General features: G+C 44.1%; 1 protein-coding gene across 1 annotated transcript; it reads right to left on the reverse strand.

Annotated features, from left to right (window-relative positions):
• Nucleotides 1-10,091: 10,091 nt before the first annotated feature.
• On the reverse strand, nt 10,092-24,843 carry LOC122665605. Its single transcript, XM_043861760.1, has 2 exons — nt 24,689-24,843; nt 10,092-10,599 (listed from the first exon to the last, which is right to left on the reverse strand). The coding sequence occupies exons 1-2, from the start codon at nt 24,841-24,843 to the stop codon at nt 10,092-10,094; spliced, it is 663 nt and encodes a 220-aa protein (XP_043717695.1).
• Between the last annotated feature and the right edge of the window lie 799 nt (nt 24,844-25,642).

Here is a 25,642-nt window from a genome sequence, read left to right on the forward strand (position 1 = left end):
AACCACCCCTCCTGACCAAACCTGAACTTGGAGACACATTGCATCTATACTTGGCCGTTACCATAGTAGCAGTAACTGCCGTGTTAGTCTAAGGAGATGGACGAGCCCAGAAACCGATCTATTACATCAGTAAAGTGCTCTTAGATGCAGAAACCAGGTATAGCAGTGTGGAGAACTATGCTTATGCGTTAGTGACAGTGGCCCAAAAGTTGAGACCCTACTTCTAAGCCTACAGCATTGAAGTAGTCACCAACCAACCTCTGAAGAAGATATTATCCAAACCAGACCATTCGGGAAGGTTAGTGGCATGGTCGGTAGAGTAGGGTGAATTTGACATCCAATACAAGCCCCGAACTGCCATTAAAGCTCAAGCTCTAGCAGATTTCGTTGTGGAATGCACACTACCTAAAGAAGAAATTCCCCCAAATGAGGAGCTTGAGGAATGGATAGAGCAGTAGATACTGTTAGTGGGCGGTTCATCCAATGCGTATGGTTATGGCGTGGGATTGATATTAACAAGCCCTGGGGGGTTCTTAGTACAGTATGCACTAAGGTTTAAATTCCAGACAACCAATAATGGGGCAGAGTATGAGGCCTTAGTTGTCAGACTGAAACTGGCACAGAGTTTGATGGTGAGAAATATTGCCGTACACAGTGACTCACAACTGATAGTCAATCAGGTCAAAGGGGGATATGAGGCAAAGGAATTGCGCATGGCACAGTACCTGAGCAAAGTGCATGACCTGATTACCAAGTTCAACCACTTTTGAGATACACCTGGTGCCCCGAGCACAGAACGCATCAGCGGATGCCCTTTCAAGGCTGGCCACCTCAGATTTTTAAGACTTGGGTAGAGCCCTCTACATAGATGTCCTCGGTACTCCGAGCATCGAGTAGTCAGAAGAGAGACCAATAGAGATGGACCCTTGTTGGATGGATCCTATAGTGAACTATCTCCAAAAGGGCACATTACCTGCTGACAGGGAGGAAGGAAAGACAGTAAGAATGAGGGCAGCACGGTACATGATGATAGGAGGAATACTCTATAACAAGGCATTCTCTATGGCTTACTTGAAATGTCTTCGACCAACTGAGGCAGAGTATGTTCTGCGAGAGATACATGAGGGCATTTGTGGACAATACTTGGGGGGCATGGCGCTCGCTCACAAAGTCATCTGACAAGGATATTTTTGGCCCTATCTTCGCAAAGAAGCAATGAGTTTTGTCCGCAAATGCCTGAAATGTCAAAAATTTGCCCCTATCACACACTAACCTGCAACAGAACTCACCTCAGTTTCAAGTCCATTACCTTTTGTGCAATGGGGCATGGATATACTGGGACCTTTTCCTAAAGCATCTGGGCATAGATAGTTTGTAGTTATGGCTGTGGACTATTTCACGAAAGGGATAGAGGTAGAAGCTTTGGCAGTGATTTCTGCGGTAAAAGTATGGAAATTCTTCCTTCACTCAGTAATTTACAGATATGGAATACCGAGAACTCTCATCAATGACAATGGAAAATAGTTTGAGCAAAAATTCAAAGAGTTTAGTGATTAGTACAAAATCCAACTGAGGAAGACCTCAGTTGCCCACCCCTAATCCAATGGACTAGCAGAGGCGATGAATAAAATTCTACTAGATGGAATTAAGAAGAAGTTGGAAACAGCCAAGGGATTGAGGGTAGAAGAATTTCCTAACATTTTATGGGCATACTGGACAACAACAAGGCTGGCAATTGGTGAACCGCCCTTCATGTTGGCATATGGAACAAAGGCAGTAATTCCTGTGGAGATAGGAGAAACATCCATGAGGGTGCAATTCTACAATCCAGAAGTTAATGATGAAGAATTAAGGATAAACCTAGATTTACTAGAGGAGATTAGAGAAATAGCTCGGGTAAAAAATGTGGCTCATCGGCAGTGAACAACACGACACTATAATTCAAAGCTAAAAGTCAGAAGATTTCACCAAGGAGAATTGGTCTTACGCAAGTTTGAAGCTTTGGATCCGAGGTCTATGGGAAAATAAGCACCTAACTAGGAAGGACCATACAGAATCTCCAAGCAAGTGGTACCAAGGGCCTTTCATTTGGAGACTCTAGAGGGGGTACCCATACCACGGTCTTGGAATGGAAAAAATTTGCAAAAATTCTACCAATAAGGTCGGGTTATCTAATTTCAATTTTTTGATCAAAGCAAAGTTTTTTGGAAATGTTAGGCTACAGCCAATAAAGGTATCCTCAGTTAGCCAAATAATTAATGGCAATGATTTGTTCTTGTAATTATTCTTTTTCTACATGGCTATCTCTGATAGTAAAGATGTGCCAGCAATTACTATAATGGTGAGTTGTACCATAGGGGCGTTTCCCCAATCAAGATGATGGTCATCCAACCATAATGGTGAGTTGTACCATAGGGGCATTTCCCCAATCAAGATGATGGTCATCCGACTATAATGGTGAGTTGCACCATAGGGGCGTTTCCCCAATCAAGATGATGACTATTTGGGCGCGCCAACAAGTAAAAAAGAATGAAGAGCATAAGAAGTAAAAGCCCATAAGAAGGAATTGAAATGAAAGATGCTCGGATAATGAAGATCTTTTATTAATATCTCAAAATTCTAGAACAAGTACATGGGATAATTACAACATTCAAAATTGATACAGTTACAAGGGCCAATTTATGATTAAATATGCTCGGGTCCATAGTCTATTTATGATTGAATATGATCAGGTCCAGATTCAACTTCAGGAAGGAGAAAACGAGGCAAACTACAGATTCGCCTAAACCGCAAGCCCGATCTACCTTGTCTTGATCCTCCCGAGTAGGACAATGCGTGATGTAGGTACCAGGGACCGAGGGGTGTGAAATAGGTGTAGCCATAACAACAACATCGGATAGATGGAAATCAACCTTGACATTTATGAGGCAGTTCCACCTGTTTCAAAATGACCCCGGGATGTCGAGAGTGGACTATTTTGCCAAACGGGATTCACCATCAGGGCATTTGCAAGCTCCTTCAAAGCACCAAAATAGCCCTGTTACCAGTCCCTTACACTCGTAAGAAACTAGGAGCCTGAAGAGCACGAGTGTGACACCGGTTTAGGTCCTCCAGCGCGCTGCAAGTGCTAAATCACCACACCCTGAATCCTTAAGAGGTTAGAGTGGGTAGGAAATAGCCCCCTCAAGACTCTCAATTTCTCTGATGTAACGTTCCCACTCCAAGCATTGGCAAGGGCACACTACATATAGAGAAGGCCCCAAAGCCAGGAAACCCAAAGGACACTGTATGTTGATTGAGGATCAAAGCTGTGAGGGCCATTGTCGATTGAAGATTGAAGCTGAAAGAAGCATCTTGAAGTAGGTACACCCCTAAAAACTTGCAGCCCTTGTATCTATGAAGACACCGGCACCCAAAGCGCCAGAGTAAGCTTAGAGTTTCCATAGGAAAGCAGAAGGGTGATAAGCGTAAGGAACCCATGGATCCAGAAGGAACAAGAGCACAAGGAACAAAGGGCATAAGCACTATTTAAAGGGCCCGAGACGATTCACATTCGAAAGAGAATATCAAGGCCTAAACACCCAAATTAAAGGGAAGTAACATCCAAGGCCACGTGTCCAAACCTCGTTGGTCCGGCACTATTCCAAAAAAGGGGAAGGGTTCGATTACGGAGGCAGCAATTTGATTTCTACACCAGTTCCATTAATGGAGAGTTAACCAAAGCGTCAGTCAAGATAGGAGTAATAAATGTTTGCATAATGGATGTATACGTCGTGCAGAAAGGTACATATCACTAATGGAAGAACAAAAAAAAATATTGAACCGAATAACGTGATAAGAAAAACCAACTGGATTTAGTATTGAGATATCATCAAGGAAAATCATAATTTATTTCAAAGTAAAGGAGTAGCAGTTGCCATCCAAGGTACAATATGAACATTCATAAATGTTTGAGCTCAAGATGAGGAGGATTAGGGGCCAAAGGCCCAGGAACATTCTGAGGAGGAGGCAAGAAAGGGATCGAAAGTGAAATTGGATCTAATACAACTTCACTCATAGGAACAAGAGGGTCAAAACCTAACCTAATTTTCCCCCATTTGAAGTGGGGGGCAGCTTCATTTATCCTATTGTACAAACGCTGGGCACCCTCTAATGCTTTATCTTCGTAGAAACGTTTGAAGACCGGCGATTGAACCACATGCTCAATGGTAAGGTTAGCTGTGGCGTACTTCTCAGCCCAAAGATAATCAGTGACGTTGTCAACAATATCTCGGGCAAACTCAAGTCTGCTCAGTAGATCTTCCTCCCAACACTTGAGAGATTTAAGGTAATCGAGTTCACTCTCCAACCGAGAGCAGTGTTTCCTCAGCACGCCATTGGCCTTGGTATATGTCGTTATCCTATATTGGAGTTCCTTCTCTCGCTCTGAAGCATCAACTGGCACAATGCCACGCAAGGGAAGTTTGTCCTAATAAAAAGAAAAATAGTTATGGTTGGATACATGAGAACGCAGAAAATAAGTGAATCATGGTCATCCTTCATTACAAATCTCAGTGGCACAAGCTTATACTTCCATCAGAAAAAAAGGGGGGGGGGGAGAGAATGAAACAACGACATATAACGAGAGGCGGGAAAGTCAAACTACAGGAACGTTCTCAGCATTTGGAACAGCTTGGGTGATGGCTGGATCATTAACAGGGGTTGACAGGGGATCTTCAGTTCTTTGCTCAACGCTCTGGTCAGTAGCCTGCCCTGGGATCATCTCGGTCGAGGCCTCAACCCCCGTTTGCATAGGCACGGTAACACCAGTCTCCTTTGTGCTAACCGAAGAGCCTTGACCCCCACCCATGGTCCCAACTGTCGAAGGAATTACTGAAGATGAAGATGGATGAGGAATGTCCAAATGACCAACCAAGGACGCAGGCTTGTAGGCACCAGACTTCAACCGCACAAGCATATTTTGCACCTCAGATATACCCTCAAAGTTAAATTCTGGTTGCCTCTCTTTTACTTGCCGCCAGATAGAGTAAGCTATTTTCAACAAGGCCAAGGAGGCTGTAGACATATGACTGATCTTGTAGGCCTCGGAATTGAGATATTCATCTACAGCCTTGGCCCCCCGCTTCCTTGATTTGGGCCTTTAGAGTAGCAATCTCAGCCTTCTGATTCTGGATCAGTCGCTCCTTCTCGGCCAGCTTCCCCTTGGCCTTCGTATATGAAGCTGATGAGGACTTAGCCTCATTCTCTGCTTTCCCCAGCTTCTCTTTAGCATCTGCCAACGCCTTCTCAGCGGTTACCTTCCCTGCCTTAAGATCCGCTACCTCAATGTTCAGGAAGTGAATCCATTCATCACTATCCCGGGCGACCTTCAAATCCCGCATTTTTTTCTCTGATTCTTCATACACCACGGCGATTTTTCTCTTATGCTCCACTAGCCCAGAGATGAAGGCAAGGGCCTGGAGCAAAAAAGAAAATCAAATAACAAGAAATGAGGAATAATTAAGTTACAAGCCAAGAATAGAGCAATACCTCGTAGGCCAATGTAAGAGTTGACTTCTCCAACATATCATCATCCATCTCGGATAACCAATCGAGGTCAGCTGGAGGAACATAGTTCAGAGCCAAATTCTCAGCAACGACAACACTATCGATCACCCTCTGGTCATTACTGATAGACCACTTAGGGATGAATAAATCCATGCTTACTTTTACTTTCCCCTTGTTCTGCTTCATCTTATCTAAGGGTGGGGGATCCTTGAGAACTAAAGAGGACTCCTCCTCCTGCTGTGTGATCAGACCAGAAGAGGAGATCTTCCCCTTATCTGAAGAATCTCCAATTTTGATACTTTGGGAAGACGAAGTAGGAACCTTGGTGGGACCCTTCTTCGAATGGCCTTTATCTTGCTCGGTTGGGAGCGCCTTTCTCTTCCTACCCTTGTTTGGAGGAGGGAGAACCACATCCCCAGCCACTTTAAGGTTTTCACTCTCCATAAATGTAGCAAGAGAATTCAGAGGAAATTCTACTATAAAAAATGAATAAATAAATAGGGTGAGAAAAAGTTAGACTTGCACGGGAGGCCACGGGAAGACGAAATGAGGAGTTCCTGAGATGATCACCCCTCTCCAATTCATTCATATCTCGATTATCAACGGGTCAGCTTTGACACGACTCCCGTTAGCCATCATCTTCTCCAATGTTAGCTGATCTTTCGAGTCCAAGGGCAGAATCCTATTCCCCACTATGGTGTTGGGATAGCCCCATATGGTGGGGCACTTGAGCCCTTCACAAGCCGCCCAGAAGAATCTCTATTTCCAGCTATGAATGGCCGATGGCAGAGGACCCACAACTGGAACATCCCTCTAATGAAGGTAATACCACCTCGGATGACCACTATTTTGATTTAAGGTGAAACACCTGATGAACAGAGCAGGAGAAGAACTTCTGCACAGTTGAGTACACTTAATAATAAAGGCCCCCACACATCTCCAATAGTTGGGGACTAATTGACTGGGGGCAATCTTATAATGTCTAAGGAGTCGAGCAACAAAGGAAGGAAGAGGATATTGAAGCCCTGCCTCGAAGGCATCTTGAATGAGACCCACCTTATGATGCTGCGGTTGATTTAACCTATCTCCAGGGTATGGGACCCCGAGAACTACAGTTTCAGGGATGGCATAGACATTTTGGGTCTCCAATGGGTTATACTCAGTCAGGATGAAAGGAATATCATCCACCCCTTTTCCAATGGTGGGATCCTGTTGGGGTTGGCAAACCCGATATCCCCTTCTACCCAGCAATTTCTTAGAGGAAAGGCTAGAACTATTGGCAGATGCCCCAAAAGAACTCCTAGGAACCAATATGGGAATCCTAGAACTTGCAGCCTATGCTAGGGAGGACCGCGATGGAGCCCCTCGGGATCCTTCCAGACCTATTCCATGATACAACTTCTCCCCCTCATCCAATAGGGACTCTACCTCTGGATTAGATTTCAAGGTCGAACGTTTCTTGGACTTCCCCATTTGCCCAAGATGAATAAAAAACGTAGTTCAATGAAGGAAAAAGAGAAAAGAACTTACTTGGGAAGAGAAAGGTACAGTCGAAGAAAAAGAAAACATTGAATGAAGCAACTGCAGAAGCTTCAAGAAATGTCTCTAGCAAAGAAACTTGAGAGCGATCAAGAAAGAAAAGAAAGGGAAGGCAGAACACTTTATACCCTTGGGGGCATCGGCATACCCCTCATAAAAATCTAACCGTTCAAACCCTTGCGAATGGTCCAGATTACAGGAAGAGGAAAAGACTACCTTTATCAAAGAACATTAGGAAAGCAAAGAATTGTAAATTTAAACTTTATGACATCCCATCAATCACCTCTCAAAAAGCGCAAAAAGCAAAAGATATTTTGCTCCCATGCGCAAACAGCGGCTGGTGGTGGCACGATTACAAAAAGCCTGCAGAGGATAAAAATGTCCTCAAGAAGAAATGATGTCAAAGAGATTGATCCACAAGTCACCAGTGTCACCAACATACGACCCGAGCTCCACACAATCCCGCAAGGGATACCGAGGATAAATATACTCCCTATACCTTACAAAGGATAAGGGGAGTAGGGGGCAAATGATACACCACATTCTGTGCACCAATCTTAATCCTACACGTGGCCAATCTTGGACCGCAAGCAAGATTAATTCAGAAGCGTGCCTAAGAAGAACCACGCTTACAATGGTTATAGGGGCAGGCCCACTAAGGCAGTTATATAATTACCAAGTAGAGGTCCCACGTGCTCCAAGAATCACCAGATCCCGAGATCTAAGGAAGACGGTGGTTAGAGTGGGAGTTTCCTAAGTCCATGCTCCCAAAAAAGGAAACATCCAAAGAGGAAGGATTGTCTCAGATCCCCTAACCATTATAAATAAGGAGCCCAGACGCTCATGTAATTGAATTCAATAATCAATAAAGAAATTCCATTGCTTCACAGTGTCAACTTCGGTTTTCCCAATTTTGCTAACTTCTGAATTAGTTTAACAGTTGTGTTCTTCATAATATTTCTCCAGTAGAATTCTTCGCACAACAGTGGGTGAGAAAAAATAGGATAGAAGATAAGAAATAAAAGTGAGAGAGAATGGGAAAATCTATGGATTAGAGAAGGGAAATATTCGGTGGAGGGAAGTAGAAAAAAGGGGGAGAGATTTTAGGAGAGAGAGGGAAGAAAAAGAGGAGGAAATAAAATAGGAAACCTAAAACATAAAGATATGGGAGAGAAAGATAACGTGGGAGGGAGGTTTTTGTTTGGAGAGAGGAAATAAAGATGGAGAGAAAAATTAGGAAGGGGAGAGAGAAAAGAAAGAGAGAAAATAAAGCAGGAGAGTCAAATCTCCAATATTCTAGAGTCCTCTCCCAACGAAACCCAAGATCGATGGAATCTCTCCCCTAACCGTGAAAATCGTGTGATGCATGGTAGGGGGTCCCACTTGTGTAGAAAAAGATCTCTTTGTAGAAGGCCACATCACCAACACATCTTCTACTCCTAAAAGATAGCATCCAATCACAATTCGGGAAGTAGAACACCTCTCTAAAATCGATTCCCCTTAAAATAGGTTGTTTAGATGTGCTTGGCAACTTGGATAATGCTACTCCAACTCTGGAAAACTCGATCCTCCTTGGTACTGGGCTTGGGCCTGTATTTCAGCTCCTTTCTGGCCCATTATTCTTTTCTACCCCAAAACGAATGTGTACTTTTAATGCATCACGCCGATCTTGCTCAGAATTTAGCCTTTTTCACAACCATAAAAAGAAATTGGATCACTTTACGTGTAAATTTGAAGATATTACGCCCAATAGTCCAGAACAGCCTTTAAGCTCACAAATGGACCTAAAATCTGAAAATGACAGAAAAGTAGCTCCATTCAAAGTATGTAAAATGCATGCTTTATGCCCTAAGATTTTACACATAAATGTGTTCATTAGATTCCCCCACACTTAGACTTTGAAAGTCCTCGAGCAAAGCAAAAAAAAAAAAAAAAAAAAACAAAAAACAAAGAAAATCTTAACTCACTTTTGTAGGAATCACGGTTGCATTTAGCATATGCAACAAGCCTTTAAATACCTCTAGGGGACGAGTTTTGTCTCATGGGTGTTTGCAGTGAATGTACATTCAAAATTCATGATTCCAAAATTATGTAGATTTTAACCTTGGCACGAGGTAAGATAGTGCACCCAAATTCAGAAACCATGACACTCCACTTAAGATTAAGAAAGCAAAGGGACCCCCACACTTGAGCTTTATTACCCCGTATTGATTTTAGCAACGAGCACATATCTTAATTAGGGACTCTCCTCATATCTTCCAAACAAAACTTCACCCTAAGGAAAGACCACTTGTGACATCAAGGGAACCAAGGACTTAGGTTTTGGAGCATTTTTTACCAAAACATTTATCAAGGGAATAAGGCAATAACTCTTTTTTTTTTCAGTAGCGAACCCCATTTCTACTCCACTACAGTTCCCTGAATGACATGGTAGAGCATACACCAGACGCCCAAGTACTTGGTAGCTTCGCTTTTTGCATATATCTATAAAGACCGTGATGCTAGAGCTCTTTCAGAAAGTTTCCTTCCAAGGAGTTTCGATCAAGTCACCTTGCTTCCTGAGGCATTAGTGCCCTGTCTAGCTCCAAGGAATTCAACTCTGATTTTCCTACTTATTTTTTTCTTCTTTTTCACTTTCATGCCATGCCATAATTTGGTCTCAACTCCTAACCAAAGGCTTAAGCAACCATAGAAAAAAAAAAAAAGGTCTGTCCATTCAGATAAGGTGATGTTTTTATTGCTTGAGTCAAATCCCACCTCAAGATACACACTAGTTACCTTCCTCTCAATAGGATTTTTAATACTCCTCAGATTAAGGTACCTAAGTCTCTCACTCTCATGCTTCGCATCAAAATAACAGAAAGAACATGCACATACTTACCAAAATCCAAAATCAAAATCTACCAATAAAGCTCACACCCTCCCCCATACTTAAATCATGCAATGTCCGTAATGCATGCAGAAAATAAAGAACAAGGAAAAGGGAGGGGTCATACCTAATAATGTTAATCATCAATATAAAGAGGTTCATGGAGATCCATGACCTCTTTCGTTGGAGCAGATGGGAGTTCCAAGAAGGGCTTCAGTCTTTGACCATTTACCTTAAATGTCTCACCTATACTTGGTTTCAGAAGTTCAACAGCACCATGTGAGAATGCTCTATGTACTAGGTATGGTCCATCCCATCGGGATCTTAACTTTTCAGGGAACAAGTGCGGTCTAGAGTTATAGAGTAAGACCTTTTCACAAGGTGTGAATGATTTCCTAAGTATATTCTTGTCATAGAAAATCTTAGCCTTTTCCTTATAAATTCGGGCATTATCATAAGCCTTATTACGCAGTTCCTCCAACTCAGATAGTTGGAGTTCTCTATTAGTACTAGCCTTAGACAGATCAAAATTGAGCTGCTTAATAGCCCAAAAGGCTCGGTGTTCCAATTCAACTGGAAGATGATAGGCTTTCCCATATATCAGATGGTACGGGGATTGACCAAGAGCGGTCTTATAAGCGGTCCTATAAGCCCACAACCATCTAATACTCGAATGGACCAATCCTTGCAATTGGGGTTAACCGTTTTCTCTAGAATATGCTTAATCTGTCTATTGGACACTTTAACCTGTCCACTAGTTTGAGGGTGGTAGGGGGTGGCAAGTTTATGGGTTATCCCATACTTCTTAACCAAGGCCTCAAAAGGCCTACTGTAAAAGTGCTTGCCCCTGTTGTAAGTACCACGATCCTTGGGGGTCGAGGTTCCACCCGATTTTAGGGCGACAGCGATTGCAGTCCAATTGTTTTTGATAGCTTAATGTAGGGATGGGGGTCATACTTTATAAGGATTGAGTTGCCGCCTAGGATTAGGGCCTAGGACCCGATTGGGTAGCCCTATCCTATGGGAGTGGACATGGGCTACGAGACTCTGTATGGCCTGGTCAGAGATCAGGTAAGGGCTCAGGTTACAAGTATGGGAAGGTGTTAGGCACCCATCTTGTCCAATCGAATCGGTCTTTGTATTCTAGATGCTGAATGTCGAATATTCTTTCCTCATAGAGTATGCTTAAAATGGTTATACTGGATACATTCTATTTATAATATATACACTAAGACAGGAAAACACAAAAGACTACATTGCAATGATGAAAAATATAATGATTATACCTTCATGCAAGAATTCCTTGAATATCAAAAGTCCCCTGGCTCAGGTGGAGATGGATGGGTGTATCATCGCGGGTTCTTTGGACAGAGTCCCAGCTTGACAAGGATGTTCTTTGCTATCCGTACACGAATGGAATAATAGCTATAAAAAGGAATTATTTGTTATTCATATGCGAATGGAGTAACGGCTAGGTTAGTGACGGAACACTCATTGCTCAAGTGGTATAATCGAAGGATCTATCCGTTTGTTGGAAAAAATGTGCACCATAATGACTCGACATGGTCTAAGAGAGGGAAAGGGGTGGTCAATCAATTTGGAGGGTCTCCCTTGGCTTTTCTCCATGAAAATAGTGGTAGGGAGCCCCACAGATCACGACATCATTGTCATTAACCACGGCGCCGTGGGTGGCGACCACAACGCCGTGGATGACATCACTCGGGTGATGTTTGTCCTTTTCCTCGGTGCCTTAGACTGTCCTTCATGGCGCCGTGGACTACCCTTCAGGTGAATTACCACGGCGCCTTGCTCCATGGGCTTTTCGTGGGCTTAGTTTAGGCTTCTCAGGGTTTTTCAGGGCTCAGTTTGGGCTTCTCAGGGTTTTTTTCAGGTCTTGTCAAGGGGGTATAGGCGCGATGCTTTCCATCCATATCCTATTGTCATCATCGCCAAGGGTTGTGGCAAAATTTTAGTATCTACAGTTTGCCCCTCTTTGGCTGAGGCCTATGCCAGAAGTCGTAGGGCAAAGACAGAAGAAAGACTGGTTTTGTTACCAAGAGCATGTACTACTGATGCTTTGCTCAAAGATGGCAGAGTTGCACGCGGTTAATCACGATAAAATCTTTTTATATAAACTTTGAAAGAAAATTCAGATGAAACCAAATCACTCTAGAGTAACGTAGTACCCTTCAATAAAAAACGGATAACTGAGGGTGATGTGGCACCACTCGAATAGATAATTGAGGGCACCACTCGATTGGATACAAATAATTGAGGATGATGTGGCACCACTCGACCAAAACTGGATGATTGAGGGTGATGCGGTACCACTTGACCAAAAATGGATAATTGAGGGTGATGTGGCACCACTTGATCGGAAACAGGCAAATGAGGGTAATACGACACCACTCGATCAAAAACGGATAATTGAGGGTGATGTGGCACCACTCGATGGAAACAAGCAAATGCGGGTGATGTGCCACTACTAGATCGGAAATGGATAATTGAGCCACTCGATCGAAAATAGGCAAATGAGGGTGATGCGGCACCACTCGGAAGAAAACTCCCCTTCTTTTTTTATATTTTATTATTACTATTTTATTTTATTATTTTTTTTTGTCACAGCACCGTGGAGTGGGCGGTAGATTCCAAACACAGTGTTGTGGATGGTAACCATGGTGCCATGGGAAGTTGTCCATGGCGCCGTGGTAACGGACTGCCCACCCTATAAATAAGAGGTCATTTTCCAACCTCTTCACTCCCATTTTTGTAGCTAAGCTCTGCCATTTTTTTTTTTTCACTCCAAACTTGCATTTCGGTGATGGCACTTTGCAAATGCGCCAGGCAGTCCACTGACGGTCCCCTGTTGGGCACGACAGATGAGGATGCACGGACTGGGTAGTACATCACTAGCGATACACTGAGAGACACTGGTCGCCACATCTGCAGCCATATATGGGGCAAGTCCCCACTGGTGCATACATCCTTCCCATGATTTGTTTAATATTCCTGTTTATTTAATTATTTTTGAAATTTATTTCAGATTAGATAGTGCATCGTAAAGCGAGGCCACTAGACACCTTCTTAGGTGTCTTTTGGCGTGCAAAATGAGATAAAACCAATAGATACCCCCTTGGGAACCCTTTGGCGAGCAAAACGAGGCAAGTCCTCTAGACACCCTCTTAGGCGTCTTTTGGTGCGTAAAATGAGACAAAGCCATTAGATACCACCCTAGGTACCGTTTGGCATGCAAAAGGAGGTAAAGCCTTCAGACACCCTCTTAGGCGTCTTTTGGCATACAAAATGAGATAGAGCCATTAGATACCAACCTAGGTACCCTTTGGCATGTTAAATGAGGTGAGTCCTCTAGACACCATCTTAGGTGTCTTTTGGCATGCAAAATGAGACAGAGCCATTAGATACCACCCTAGGTACCCTTTGGCACGCAAAATGAGGCAAAACCATTAGATACACCTAGGTACCCTTTGGCATGCAAAATGAGGTGAAGCCTTCAGAAATCATCTTAGGCATCTTTTGGCACCCAAAACAAGATAGAGCCATTAGATACAACCCAAGGTACCCTTTGGCATGCAAAATGAGGCAAAGCCATTAGATACCACTCTAAGTACCCTTTGGCAGGTAAAATGAGGCAACGCCTTCAGACACCATCTTAGGCGTCTTTTGGTGCGTAAAACGAGATAGAGCGATTAGAATCTTAGGTACTCTTTGACTTGCAAAATGAGGCAAAGCCATTAGATACCATCCTAGGTACCCTTTGGCACGTAAAATGAGGCAAAGCCTTCAAACACCAGCTTAGGCATCTTTTTGCATCCAAAATGAGATAGAGCCATTAGATATCACCTTAGGTACCCTTTGGCATGTAAAACAAGGTGAGTCCTCCAGACACCATCTTAGGTGCCTTTTGGAGCACAAAACAAGACAAAGCCAATAGATACTACCTTAGGTACCCTTTAGCATGCAGAATGAGACTGAGCCATTAGATACCACCTTAGGTACCCTTTGGCATGCAAAACGAGACAAAGCCATTAGATACCACCTTAGGTACCCTTTGGCACATAAAATGAGGTAAAACCTTCAGGCACCATCTTAGGCGTCTGTTAGTGGGCAAAATAAGATAGAGCCATTAGATACCACCTTAGGTACCCTTTGATATGCAAAATGAGGCGAGTCCTCTAGACACCATCTTAGGTGTCTTTTGGCACACAAAATAGAACTGACTTATCATTCCTATTTTATTGCTTTTATTTTTGCACTAACCATGATCTCCTATTGTCTTATTTTATTTTGCAGAAGAGGTTGCTTTCCAATCTAAAGAAGTACTCTTGCACCGATAAGGTGCGTTCCTGGTACAAGGGGCATTGCCCCCAGGTCTGGTCAAGAGTGTAGCGGACTGGCCTAGGTCACATAGCAGCACATAGCTCCCGAGACCATGATAGCACGACTGCTTGCGTGCTTGTGGAGAGATGGTGGCCAAGCACCCACTCCTTCCACCTGCTAGTCGAAGAGATGACCATCACACCTCTCGACTTCTACATGATCACTGGGCTGTCCTTTGGAGGGGAGCCCGTCACTCTGAAAGTGGAGGATCAGCTTGAGACCTCCAACCGTTTTGGTTATTTTTACTCCATGTTGGGGGTCGAGGTGACCCAGCAGGGGATGCTCACCAACTCCCTCTGATTGTAATAGAAGGAGAAGGTGGTGACTGACGAGTCCGATCCCATGGAGCAGGACTAGCTCACAAGGTGCTTCCTGCTCTACTTGCTGACGAAGGTCGTGTTTTGCAACATGATCAAGCCAATCGCCAACCTCACCTATTGTCGCTTCTTTGAGGATTTCGATCGAGCGACAGAGTATGATTGAGGAGGCTCTGTATATGCACACTTCTTGTGCATGATGGACATTTTAGTCGTGCGGTCTCCGAACCTCATCAGCTGTGCCTATGTCCTTTGGGTAAGTAAATCAACACCTAACTTTATTGTTTACTTTATTTGGTTATTCTTATGCTTATTATTATTTTTTTCGTTATTTATTTATGATTTATCATTTTCTTATTGTACTTACCTTCTTTGCAGACATAGAGCTATGAGGTTCTCCGATTTCGGATTCCCCCCTTCCAGTCGGGTGATGACCCTGCCCTTCTTTGCCCCTAGCAGCCCGTTGGGTAAAGGGGATTTGCCTTAGAGCAGTCTATACAATGACCTGCCTTTAGTGCGCATCCTCTTGAACGAGCTGAGGTTCAAGGATGTAAGTTCCTAAAACATCAACCCCTGGTATTATTTTCTTTTTATTTTATTTTTATTGCCTTCCAGCCCCACCTCCCTGAGTACCTCCCTGAGCCCCAGATGTATGATAGGGCTGCCGCCCTCTACTCACGGCGGATGCTTTTCCAAGGGCCTTGGGGGAACTCCTTCTACCTGGGGGAGCGAGTGTTGCTCCCCTCTCTCCCTCAAGCTCGGATGCATAATCCTGAGCTTCTCCCCCTCATGAGGAGATTGCCAATTGGAGGGTAGGAAAGGAGGCGATGTCAAACCCTGCCCCCTGACTGGCTGGAATCTGACTGAAGTGCAGGAACCTCTGATCAGGCAACCAGATCCACAATGGAGCATCACTCCAGTGACATGGACCAATGAGGAAACCCTGTGCATGTCCCCTTTTATACTTGTGAGAAGATGGACAGTGGACCCCTGCTCCTGCACAGCTCATAGCCTGATGTATGGCTTGAACCCCAGGTATTCTCTCTCCTCCCTATAAATGGTGGGACCCACCTCTGAAAAATCATGTAAAAAACTCATGGTGGGCATGTGGGGACAATACCCTAACCCAGGGTCAAACCCCTGTGCAATTCCCCTTTGAATTCTTGCTGCTGGAATTCACTGGGCCATGCACTGGGCGATGCAGCAAGGCCCAGTGACATCGCCCAGTGGATTTTTTTACATATATTTAATTATTATAATTGTGGGGACCACCCAACTTGACCATGGACACCCTCCACTGATAGAGGGGACTCTGAGGGACCACCTCATACCCCTGGTTCAGTGTGGACCCCACCAGTGTACCCAGAATCAGACAGAATCAGTTCAAAAATGGATTTTTAAAAGAGACTTAAGAGGGTAAACGGGCCTCAGTAAAGGCTAAGCTTATAAATAGGAGGCCTTGGGCTCATTTTAGAGCCCTTGGCAGATCTGAATCCGAGAGAGAAAGGAGAGGAAAGAAAGGAGAGAAAGAAGAAGAAGAAGAGGAAGGAAGAAGGAAGGAAGAAGAGGGAGCTATGCTACTCCATCTCAAGCTGATCCGAGCTCACCTGTAGCCATTTTCAGGTATAGAAACCTCCCTCATACCTGCTGTACCTGTTCTTTCTCTGTTCTTGCTGTGCTTTGTAACCCTGGGCAGCCCAAACAAGCTAGGGTTTGCCCAGTCTCGGTCCAGATCAGCCATATAGACCTTGTGCATAGTAGATCTAGGCTTTTTGATGAAAATCAGTATTGTGTTATGCTGCTGCCTTGGCCAAAATCTGGCTGTGCATGGTTACACTGCCCAGATCCCCTTCCAGTTGATGGATTGAAGCCTAGACTACAAGCCAGGGCTACAGAGACCAAACCCTAAGTGGTTGCAGCCCTGAAACCCTATTGAGCATGCATATTCAGCCTTGCATGTGGCTGAATCCAAGATTTCAGGTTTGATAAAACCCTAAACACTATTCATCTAGGCTGTTTGGGCAGCCAGATCCAGCCTGATGGAGGATTTGTCTGGCGATCAGCTTAGGGCAAATGGTAGACCACCACTAGGGTTACCTGACCACCCCAACATGCAGAGGATCCATCCAGCCCTTGGCCCTACAAAGCCCAGCCTAGGGAACTCAGCCCTGCTGTCGATTGCAGGCACTGGGCGATGCACTGGGCGATGCAGCAAGGCCCAGAGCCATCGCCCAGTGATGGAATCTTTCAGGAATGAGGGGGCAGATCTATAATTTCCTGATGGCCTTGGAAGAGCTTCACATAGTCAGAGAATTTCCTGATGTATTTCCAGAAGATCTGACTCAGCTACCGCTAGACCGCGATATAGAGTTCGCGATTGATCTGATTCCTGGTGCAGCACCGGCATCCAAGGCACCATATCGAATGGTACCCATCGAATTGAAAGATTTGCAGGCACAACTTCAGGACCTGCGGAAGAAAGGATTCATTTGACCCAGTGTATCACCCTTGGGAGCATCTGTGTTGTTCGTAAAGAAGAAGGATGGAAGCATGCAGCTGTATATCGATTACCGTGAGCTGAATAAGTTGACAATCAAGAATCGATACCAGTTACAGTGTATTGATGACCTATTCGATCAACTTCAAGGAGCGAGAGTTTTCTCTAAGATTGATCTTAGGTCGGGATACCATCAACTGAATATTAAGAGCGGTGACATCCATAAAATGGCATTCCGAACTCGATACAGACATTATAAATTTTTAGTGTTGTCGTTCGGACTAACCAACGCCCCGACAGCATTCATGGATATGATCAATAGAGTGTTCCATGATGTGCTAGATAAGTTTGTCATAGTGTTTATTGATGACGTCCTGGTGTACTCTAAGAATGAGGAGGAGCACGCGCAACATCTTACATTCGTGTTGCAGCGGCTATGGGAACATCAGCTTTATGCCAAGTTCAGTAAGTGTGAATTTTGGCTCAACCAAATTGGTTTCCTAGGGCATATCATCACCAAGGATAGCATCAAGGTAGACCCCGGCAAGGTGAAAGCGGTACTTGAATGGGAAACTCTGAAGAATGCCACGGAGATCTGAAGTTTCTTGGGATTGGCTAGTTATTACCGCCGATTCGTTGAGAATTTCTCGCGTATCTCGATGCCCATGACAAAAGTTACAAGAAGGGTGCCAAGTTTGAATGGAATGCAGCGTGCAAGAAAAGCTTCGATGAATTGAAGAACCGTTTAGTGTCAGCTCCAGTTCTGACCATTCCAGACGGGACCGGAGGAATGGTGGTATATACGGACGCATTTAGAATAGGCTTAGGTGGCGTCCTGATGCAGAGAGGTAAAGTAGTCGCATATGCCTCCAGGCAGTTGAAGGAACACGAGAAGAACTACTCCACTCATGACCTAGAATTGGCAGTGGTAGTCTTCGCGTTGAAAATATGGCGACACTACCTATACGGTGAAAAGAGTGAAATCTTCAGCAATCACAAGAGCCTGAATTATTTCTTCACCCAAAAGGAACTGAACATGAGACAGAGGTAGTGGTTAGAGTTGGTAAAAGATTATGATTGTGAAATCCAGTACCACCCTGGCAAGGCCAATGTTGTGGCAGATGCATTAAACAGAAAATCTCAGACTGCGTCTCTTGCATCTTTGGTCGTAAGTGATCAATTAATTGAGGAACCTTAAAAATTTGATTTGGAGCTCATAACTGAAGAAGCGGCTGTGCAGCTAGCAGCATTGGATCTACAACCGTTGATACGAGAGGAAATAATTACGAAGCAACCATTGGACCCCGAGCTGGCCAAAATTATATTGGAAGTCCAACAAGGTGTTCACAAGGACTCGGATTTTATGCTGGCCCAAGATGGTGCATTGAAGTTTCGTGATAGATTGTGCGTGCCAGATGATTATGATGTTCAAGACCGAATTCTCAAAGAGGCGCACAGCTCACCCTACACCATCCACCCTGGAAGTACAAAGATGTATAAGGATTTGAAGAGATATTACTGGTGGATTGGAATGAAGCAGACCATAGCAATCTACGTGTCCAAGTGCCTCACCTACCAACAGATCAAAGTAGAGAGACACCGACCATATGGTTTATTATAGTCAGTTCCCATACCCAAGTGGAAGTGGGAAAGAATCACTATAGATTTCCTAACAAGCTTGCCCAACACCAGGAAGGGCATGAATGCAATTTGGGTGATCGTAGATGGACTGACTAAGGCAGCTCACTTCATACCGATTAAGATAAGTTATCCGATGGAGAAGCTTGCCCAAATATACATTGACAACATAGTCCACTTACATGGTGTGCCTGTCAGTATTGTGTCTGACAGAGATCCTCGATTTGCTTCAAGATTTTGGAGAACTTTAGAAAAGGCATTGGGATCATAACTGAACTTTAGTACAGCTTTCCATCCGTAGACGGATGGACAATCAGAAAGAACTATTCAAACCTTAGAAGATATGCTCTGAGCTGGTATTTTAGAAATGACCGACAGCTGGGATGCCCACATACCTTTGGTGGAATTTACGTACAAAAATAGCTACCACTCCACCATTGGCATGGCACCGTTTGAAGCAATCTATGGCAGAAAGTGTCGAACTTTGCTCTATTGGGATGAAGTTGGTGAGCGGAAGTATCTCAGACCTGAGATGATACAAGCGACCTGCGACAAAGTGGATGTCATAATGAGAAGATCAAGGCAGCCCAGTCGAGACAGAAGAGTTATGCGGATAACCGAAGGAAAGATATTGAATTTGAGGTCAGAGAAAAAGTATTCCTTTGAGTGTCTCCAACCAAAGGATTGCTACGTTTCAGAAAGAAAGGTAAGTTGAGCTCAAGATTCATTGGTCCCTGTGAAATACTCAATAGAGTGGGACCTGTAGCATACCTACTGGCTCTACCACCATCTTTGTCGGGTGTCCACGATGTCTTTAATGTGTCAATGCTGAGGAAATACATAAATAATCTGACACATGTGTTATCGACTAAACCTGAGCAGTTGGACATGGACATGACATACGAAGAACACCCCACGGAGATACTGGACAGAAAGGAGCATAACCTCCGTAACCGCACCGTCGTTTTTGTAAAAGTTCGATGGAGAAATAACCCAGTGGAAGAAGCTTCATGGGAACGTGAGGAAGAAATGAAGGAAAAGTAACCTCAACTTTTTGGATTACTAGGTAAGTAAATTTCGAGGACAAAATTTTTGAAAGGTAGGGAGAAATGTCAAACCCTACCCCCTGACTGGCTGGAATATGACTGAAGTGTAGGAACCTCTGATCAGGCAACCAGATTCACTGTGGAGCATCACTCCAGTGACATGGACTAATGAGGAAACCCTGTGCATGTCCTCTTTTATACCTGTGAGAAGATGGACAGTGGACCCCTGCTCCTGCACAGCTCATAGCCTGATGTATGGCTTGAACCCCAAGTATTCTCTCTCCTCCCTATAAATGGTGGGACCCACCTCTAAAAAATTATGTAAGAACTCATGGTGGGCATGTGGGGGATAATACCCTAACCCAGGGTCAAACTCCTGTGCAATTCCCCTTTGAATTCTTGCTGTTGGAATTCACTGGGCCATGCACTAGGCGATGCAGCAAGGCCCAGTGACATTGCCCAGTGGCTATTTTTGCATAGATTTAATTATTATAATTATGGGGACCACCCAACTTGACCATGGACACCCTCCACTGATAGAGGGGACTCTGAGGGACCACCTCATACCCCTGGTTCAGTGTGGACCCCACCAGTGTACCCAGAATCAGACAGAATCAGTTCAAAAATGGATTTTTAAAAGAGACTTATGGGGGCAAACAGGCCTCAGTAGAGACTAAGCTTATAAATAGGAGGCCTTGGGCTCATTTTAGAGCCCTTGGCAGATCTGAATCCAAGAGAGAAAGGAGAGGAAAGAAAGGAGAGAAAGAAGAAGAAGAAGAGGAAGGAAGAAGGAAGGAAGATGAGGGAGCTGTGCTGCCCCATCTCAAGCTGATCCGAGCTCACTTGCAGCCATTTTCAGGTATAGAAACCTCCCCCATACCTGCTGTACCTGTTCTTTCTCTGTTGTTGGTGTGCTTTGCAACCCTGGGCAACTTAGACAAGCTAGGGTTTGCCCAGTCTTGGTCCAGATAAGCCATGCAAACCTTGTGCATGGTAGATCTGGGCTTTTTGATGAAAATCAGTATTGTGTTATGCTGCTGCCTTGGCCGAAATCTGGCTGTGCATGGTTGCACTATCCAGATCCCCTTTTGGTTGATGGATTGAATCCTAGACTGCAAGCCAGGGCTGCAAAGACCAAACCCTAAGTGGTTGCAGCCCTGAAACCCTATTGAGCATGCATATTCAGCCTTGCATGTGGCTGAATCCAAGATTTCAGGTTTGATAAAACCCTGAACACTATTCATCTGGGCTGTTTGGGCGGCCAGATCTAGCCTGATGGAGGATTTGTCGGGCGATCAGCCTAGGGCAAATGGTAGACCACCACTAGGGCTACCTAACCACCCCAACATCCAGAGGATCCATCCAGCCCTTAGCCCTGCAAAGCCCAGTCTGGGGAACTCAGCCCTGCTGTCTATTGCAAGCACTGGGCGATGAAGCAAGGCCCAGAGCCATCGCCCAGTGATGGAATCTTTCAGGAATGAGGGGGCAGATCTATAATTTCCCAATGGCCTTAATCCCTGGACACTGTGGGACGTGGAAAATGATAAAAATACCCTTCCCCCATATTTGTCCATATGTGAAAAATATTTTGGAACCCTAAGTGGGCCCCGCATGTGATTGTGCACTGCTGTATTTGATCTTACAACACTGACCTAAAGTGGACAACAGTGTATGTGTATCACAGACTGTAGTGGAACCATGTTCTGACCTAAGGGCAGGTACAGGTATTGAAAATGACCAAATTGCCCCTGTGCCCTAGGCACTGGCCCATGCACTGGGACATGACCTAAGACTCAGTGCAAGGCCCGGTGACTCCAAGTGAGACAAATAAAACCCCAGGTTAACCCAGTAAGTTAGGCCAACCTTAGGACCCCAGTGTTAGGGAAATGAATGAATAAGACAATGCTTGATATGTGTCTAGGACTTGATCCCGTGCTCGAGGACAACAATCGGACAATAGTTGGAACTGAGTTTGTGACCGAGTACCTAGAGCCAAGTGCTGGTGAGTGAATAATACTATCATATGTGTAAATGTAATTATGATCTGATGCCGGCTATTAATAATTGAATCATGAATGCTATGTTATTTACTTACAATTCAAGTTACTCAAGTCACTGCATAATGATTGTTGTTGATCAACACTGTGAATTCTATATGATGAATGTGATTGTTAGATTAGATGTCATACTCGGCTTGGAAATGGGGCCTGTGGTAGCCCGTATTATGGGGTATGGTTGACACCGCTTGACTCATATGATGCCATATAGACATGGGGCTAGAGTTTCATCACCCATGCCACGAACCCTTGCCAGCAGGGGACACCAGTGGGGACAATTATCAGGGAGTGAAAAAAAAAAAGAATGAAAGAACACCAGATTGGTGCATGAGGGAAGAAACGGTTGTCCCCCTGGATAATCACAGATGGTTAGTCGGGCCGACCTTGGTGAACGAATGCGGGGGCTGACTAGTCTTCTCTGATAACTCAATGGGTGTATCGCAGGAAGGGGTTAGAAGCCCGCACCAGGGATACATGTATTGGGGATTGTAGTGGCCTAGACCAGGCTTAGTTGTAATGATAGGTGGCTAATAATAAAATCTAGACTTACATATCATGTAGGATCATATGAATTGTGGATTATGATTGCATGTGCATGCTTGATTGGTGTTATTTGCTCACGAGCTCGGTGGGGCTCACACTCTGTTATACAATGTTTCTTCTTAGATGATCCTGCAGGTGGATGCCGCTATGGCATGGCGGGCTATCTCGAGGAGGAGAGTTTTGGTTGTTATGATGATGTTGGTCTGGACCTCGACGGAGGTCATACCAATTCTGCGTACTTTCTCGGTGGTCGTGGATGAAGACCGTTGAGGAGTGCTTTTGATGTTTTGTGTTGGGAACCCCTTTTTGTTTTGTTAGGACGTTTTCCCGTTTTGACCGTGGATCGGTTTTAGTTGTTGTTTTCTTTCCTTTCTTTCTTTTGGGGTTGGGTGCCCTAACCCTATACATTATTATGTATGTAGTACTATACTTATCAGCTTGTGTTTTCCTTTGTTGTGGGTTGTGTGTGCTGGGAAATGTAACAAACAAGTTTCTATATGTATATATTAACACCATTTCCCGTATCGCTATGCTTCCGTTTATTGTTTTAAAAAAATATAGATGTCCTGCATTACTTTGATCTTACTTATGGTTAAGATGTGGATATGGGTTCATGAATGTAAGCACTGCTTCTAGATCCGTGGGATTTGGTGAATTGTCGACGTGCAATTCGGGTCACTTACCCAATCCTCCTAGGGGGTGGTTTGGGGTGTGACAGAGCTTGGTATCAAAGAGTGAGGCTCTTCTTACGTTCGTGGAGTGCAGACTAGGGTTAACAAGATATAACCAATAAAACATGGAATAATTAAAAGCTACAGGGGAGGTACATGCAATTAAACAAAGACATGAAACTTTCATTAATTTAACAATAATTACATATGCTTGATTGCATAAACTGTAATTCAAGGGGTACATAAGCTGATCAAATAAAAGAAAAAAAAACCTAAACTAAGTACATCAAGTAAAATAAACACAAACATATAAGCTGATAGACGAGGAACATAATCATGTAGCCAAAGTGTCTGGAAGATGCTAGGAGCTACTCTATAGGAGGCAAGTCATACGTAGGAGGCTGAGGCTGGCGTGAATCAACACGGAAGTAGCGGTCCCAGAAGTCTAGTCTCTGCTTAAATGCACCTACTTTATTGCCAAAGGAAGTGAAGCCCTAGTCCACCCTGGATCCCAGGTCTGACATCTGTGTACCGAGGCTCTGAAGTTGTGCCATCACCTGAGCCAACCTGAAGTCCTTGGAACCTGTGAACAAGTGGCACCAGTCGTCTCGTAAGCAGGTAAGTCCGTAAACTGTGTGTCAAAACCCTCGAGATCATTTGGACCTAATCCCTACTCCTCCGTATACATGCCCTGAGTGTCTACTCCAATGTCTCCCTGCTCCTCTCCAATCTGATCCTCACCCTGTGCATCACCACCCTGCCCTTCGCCCTGCTACATATCCTTAGGCCTCATCTGATCCGTACCCCTCTACTGGATCCTCTCCAGGCACTTTCATCTTTAAAATAGAAGTCTTGTCTACTGGCCTGGATCGGACCCTGTCAATGTATTCCCCTTCCAACGGAACCCCAAAGTATCGAAAGACTAATGTAAGGAACTTCCCATAAGGAAGGTTACCATCGGCTGGATTCCGAGCATGGTAAAGCATGACCTGAAGGAACAAATATGGGAGGTTGATGACTGGACCCCCCTGACCGGCACCTAACAGGCAGTAGGTGATTTATGCTCTCATCATAGGAATGCTGCCCTTGTTTCCTCCTTTGGGGTAGATGTTATAGGTCACACATCTACTAATAACCCTAGCACTGGGTTTGTAGGCAGTCTCAGACTTAGGAGTATTCCTTGAACCGGTCAATGCAGTGAAAACTATCCTCCCAGTCTCAAGGGAGAACATCTTAGATATGTCCATGTGGGGTTGGTAATAAACCCTATCACCTGTGTCAGGTAAACTCAGGATCTCTGCCAAGAGGGTAGTGGACAGTCTGATATCCACCCCCTTTACCCTACTCAGAAGAGTGAAGTCCTGTGCCCTGGATGGCATCAAGTAACAATAAAAATATTGAACTAAGTTAGGATAACAAGGCTCAGTAGGGGATAGCATCGATGCCCAGCCTAGGGCGTTGAATTTGGAGAAGAGGCCATATTGGTGGAAGTCCTCTACTCGAACCACCCGGCCATTCACTATTTTCACTGAAGCAAAATTTTTCCACTCCTTGGCATGCTCGTACCTGGAGAACAGGTGGTGATCAAAGTCTGACTCCTCTGAAGATGAACTATCTCTAGGGGATGGTGGAGGAATCTCAGAATAGGATGAGTCCTCAGATTCGACTCGTAGCCTCTTTTGGGCTACTGATTTACGTGTAGTACGCCTGCTAGTAGACATTCTCTACAAAAGAGAAAGAAACCCCATGGTTAGCACTAGCAATTTGGTGAAAAACCTAACCTAGGCAAGAGAGAAGTGAATAGAGATATGTAAAAGACAAATTTGACCTAGAAAGCTTACCAAAGAGCGTAGGTGATCGCAAAATAGTCCGAAGAATCGATGAGAAATAGTGTGGAAGTGGTCCCCTTACCCTCCAAGAACTTTTCCCTAAGGTTTGGAGAAGTTTGGAATAGAATAGGGAACTTTTTGGGGCCCTCTCGGACTTAAAACCCTGCTCCTCGATTCTCTGGGCGATGTGGTAACGCCCAGAGACATCGCCCAGTGATGGAATATTTTAGGAATTTCAAAATTTTCATATGGAAACCCTATTTTTGCGTACAAAAACCCCATAGGACAGGAAAGTAAGAACTTTTACAAAAAAATAATATATAAATTATTTATTATTATTATTAAAAAAATATATATATATATAAAAATATTATAATAATAAGAAATTAACAACTTAAGGACTTAGGCTTCATAAGTTCAAGAAAGCAAAAAAAAAATTTCCACAAATAAGGATTAGGAGAAAGGAATCTATATGGTTAGGTTTCAAATAATGGTGTGTTATATATAATGTGTATAATTATATATAATTATAGTATATGGTGTGTATTATAAATATGATCTATGTTTGTCTATTGTGATGTATGAACTAACTGGACTGGTGATACAAATCGGACATAGCTACATAGGTATGCTGTATTGCGTGCGTAGTACGTATGGGAAGCGTAGATCTTATCCAAACCTAGGCCTAGGA

The sequence above is a fragment of the Telopea speciosissima genome, chromosome 6, assembly GCF_018873765.1.
Source record: "Telopea speciosissima isolate NSW1024214 ecotype Mountain lineage chromosome 6, Tspe_v1, whole genome shotgun sequence".
NCBI lineage: Eukaryota > Viridiplantae > Streptophyta > Magnoliopsida > Proteales > Proteaceae > Telopea > Telopea speciosissima.

What these genes read in the sequence shown, in the direction of transcription:
- LOC122665605 (XM_043861760.1), bottom strand. Translation starts at nt 24,843, where the DNA reads ATGTCTACTAGCAGGCGTACTACACGTAAATCAGTAGCCCAAAAGAGG. An exon ending in GATCACCACCTGTTCTCCAG is followed by an intron (nt 10,600 to 24,688) that starts GTACGAGCATGC and finishes GTGGGCTTATAG; the next exon opens with GACCGCTTATAAGACCGCTC.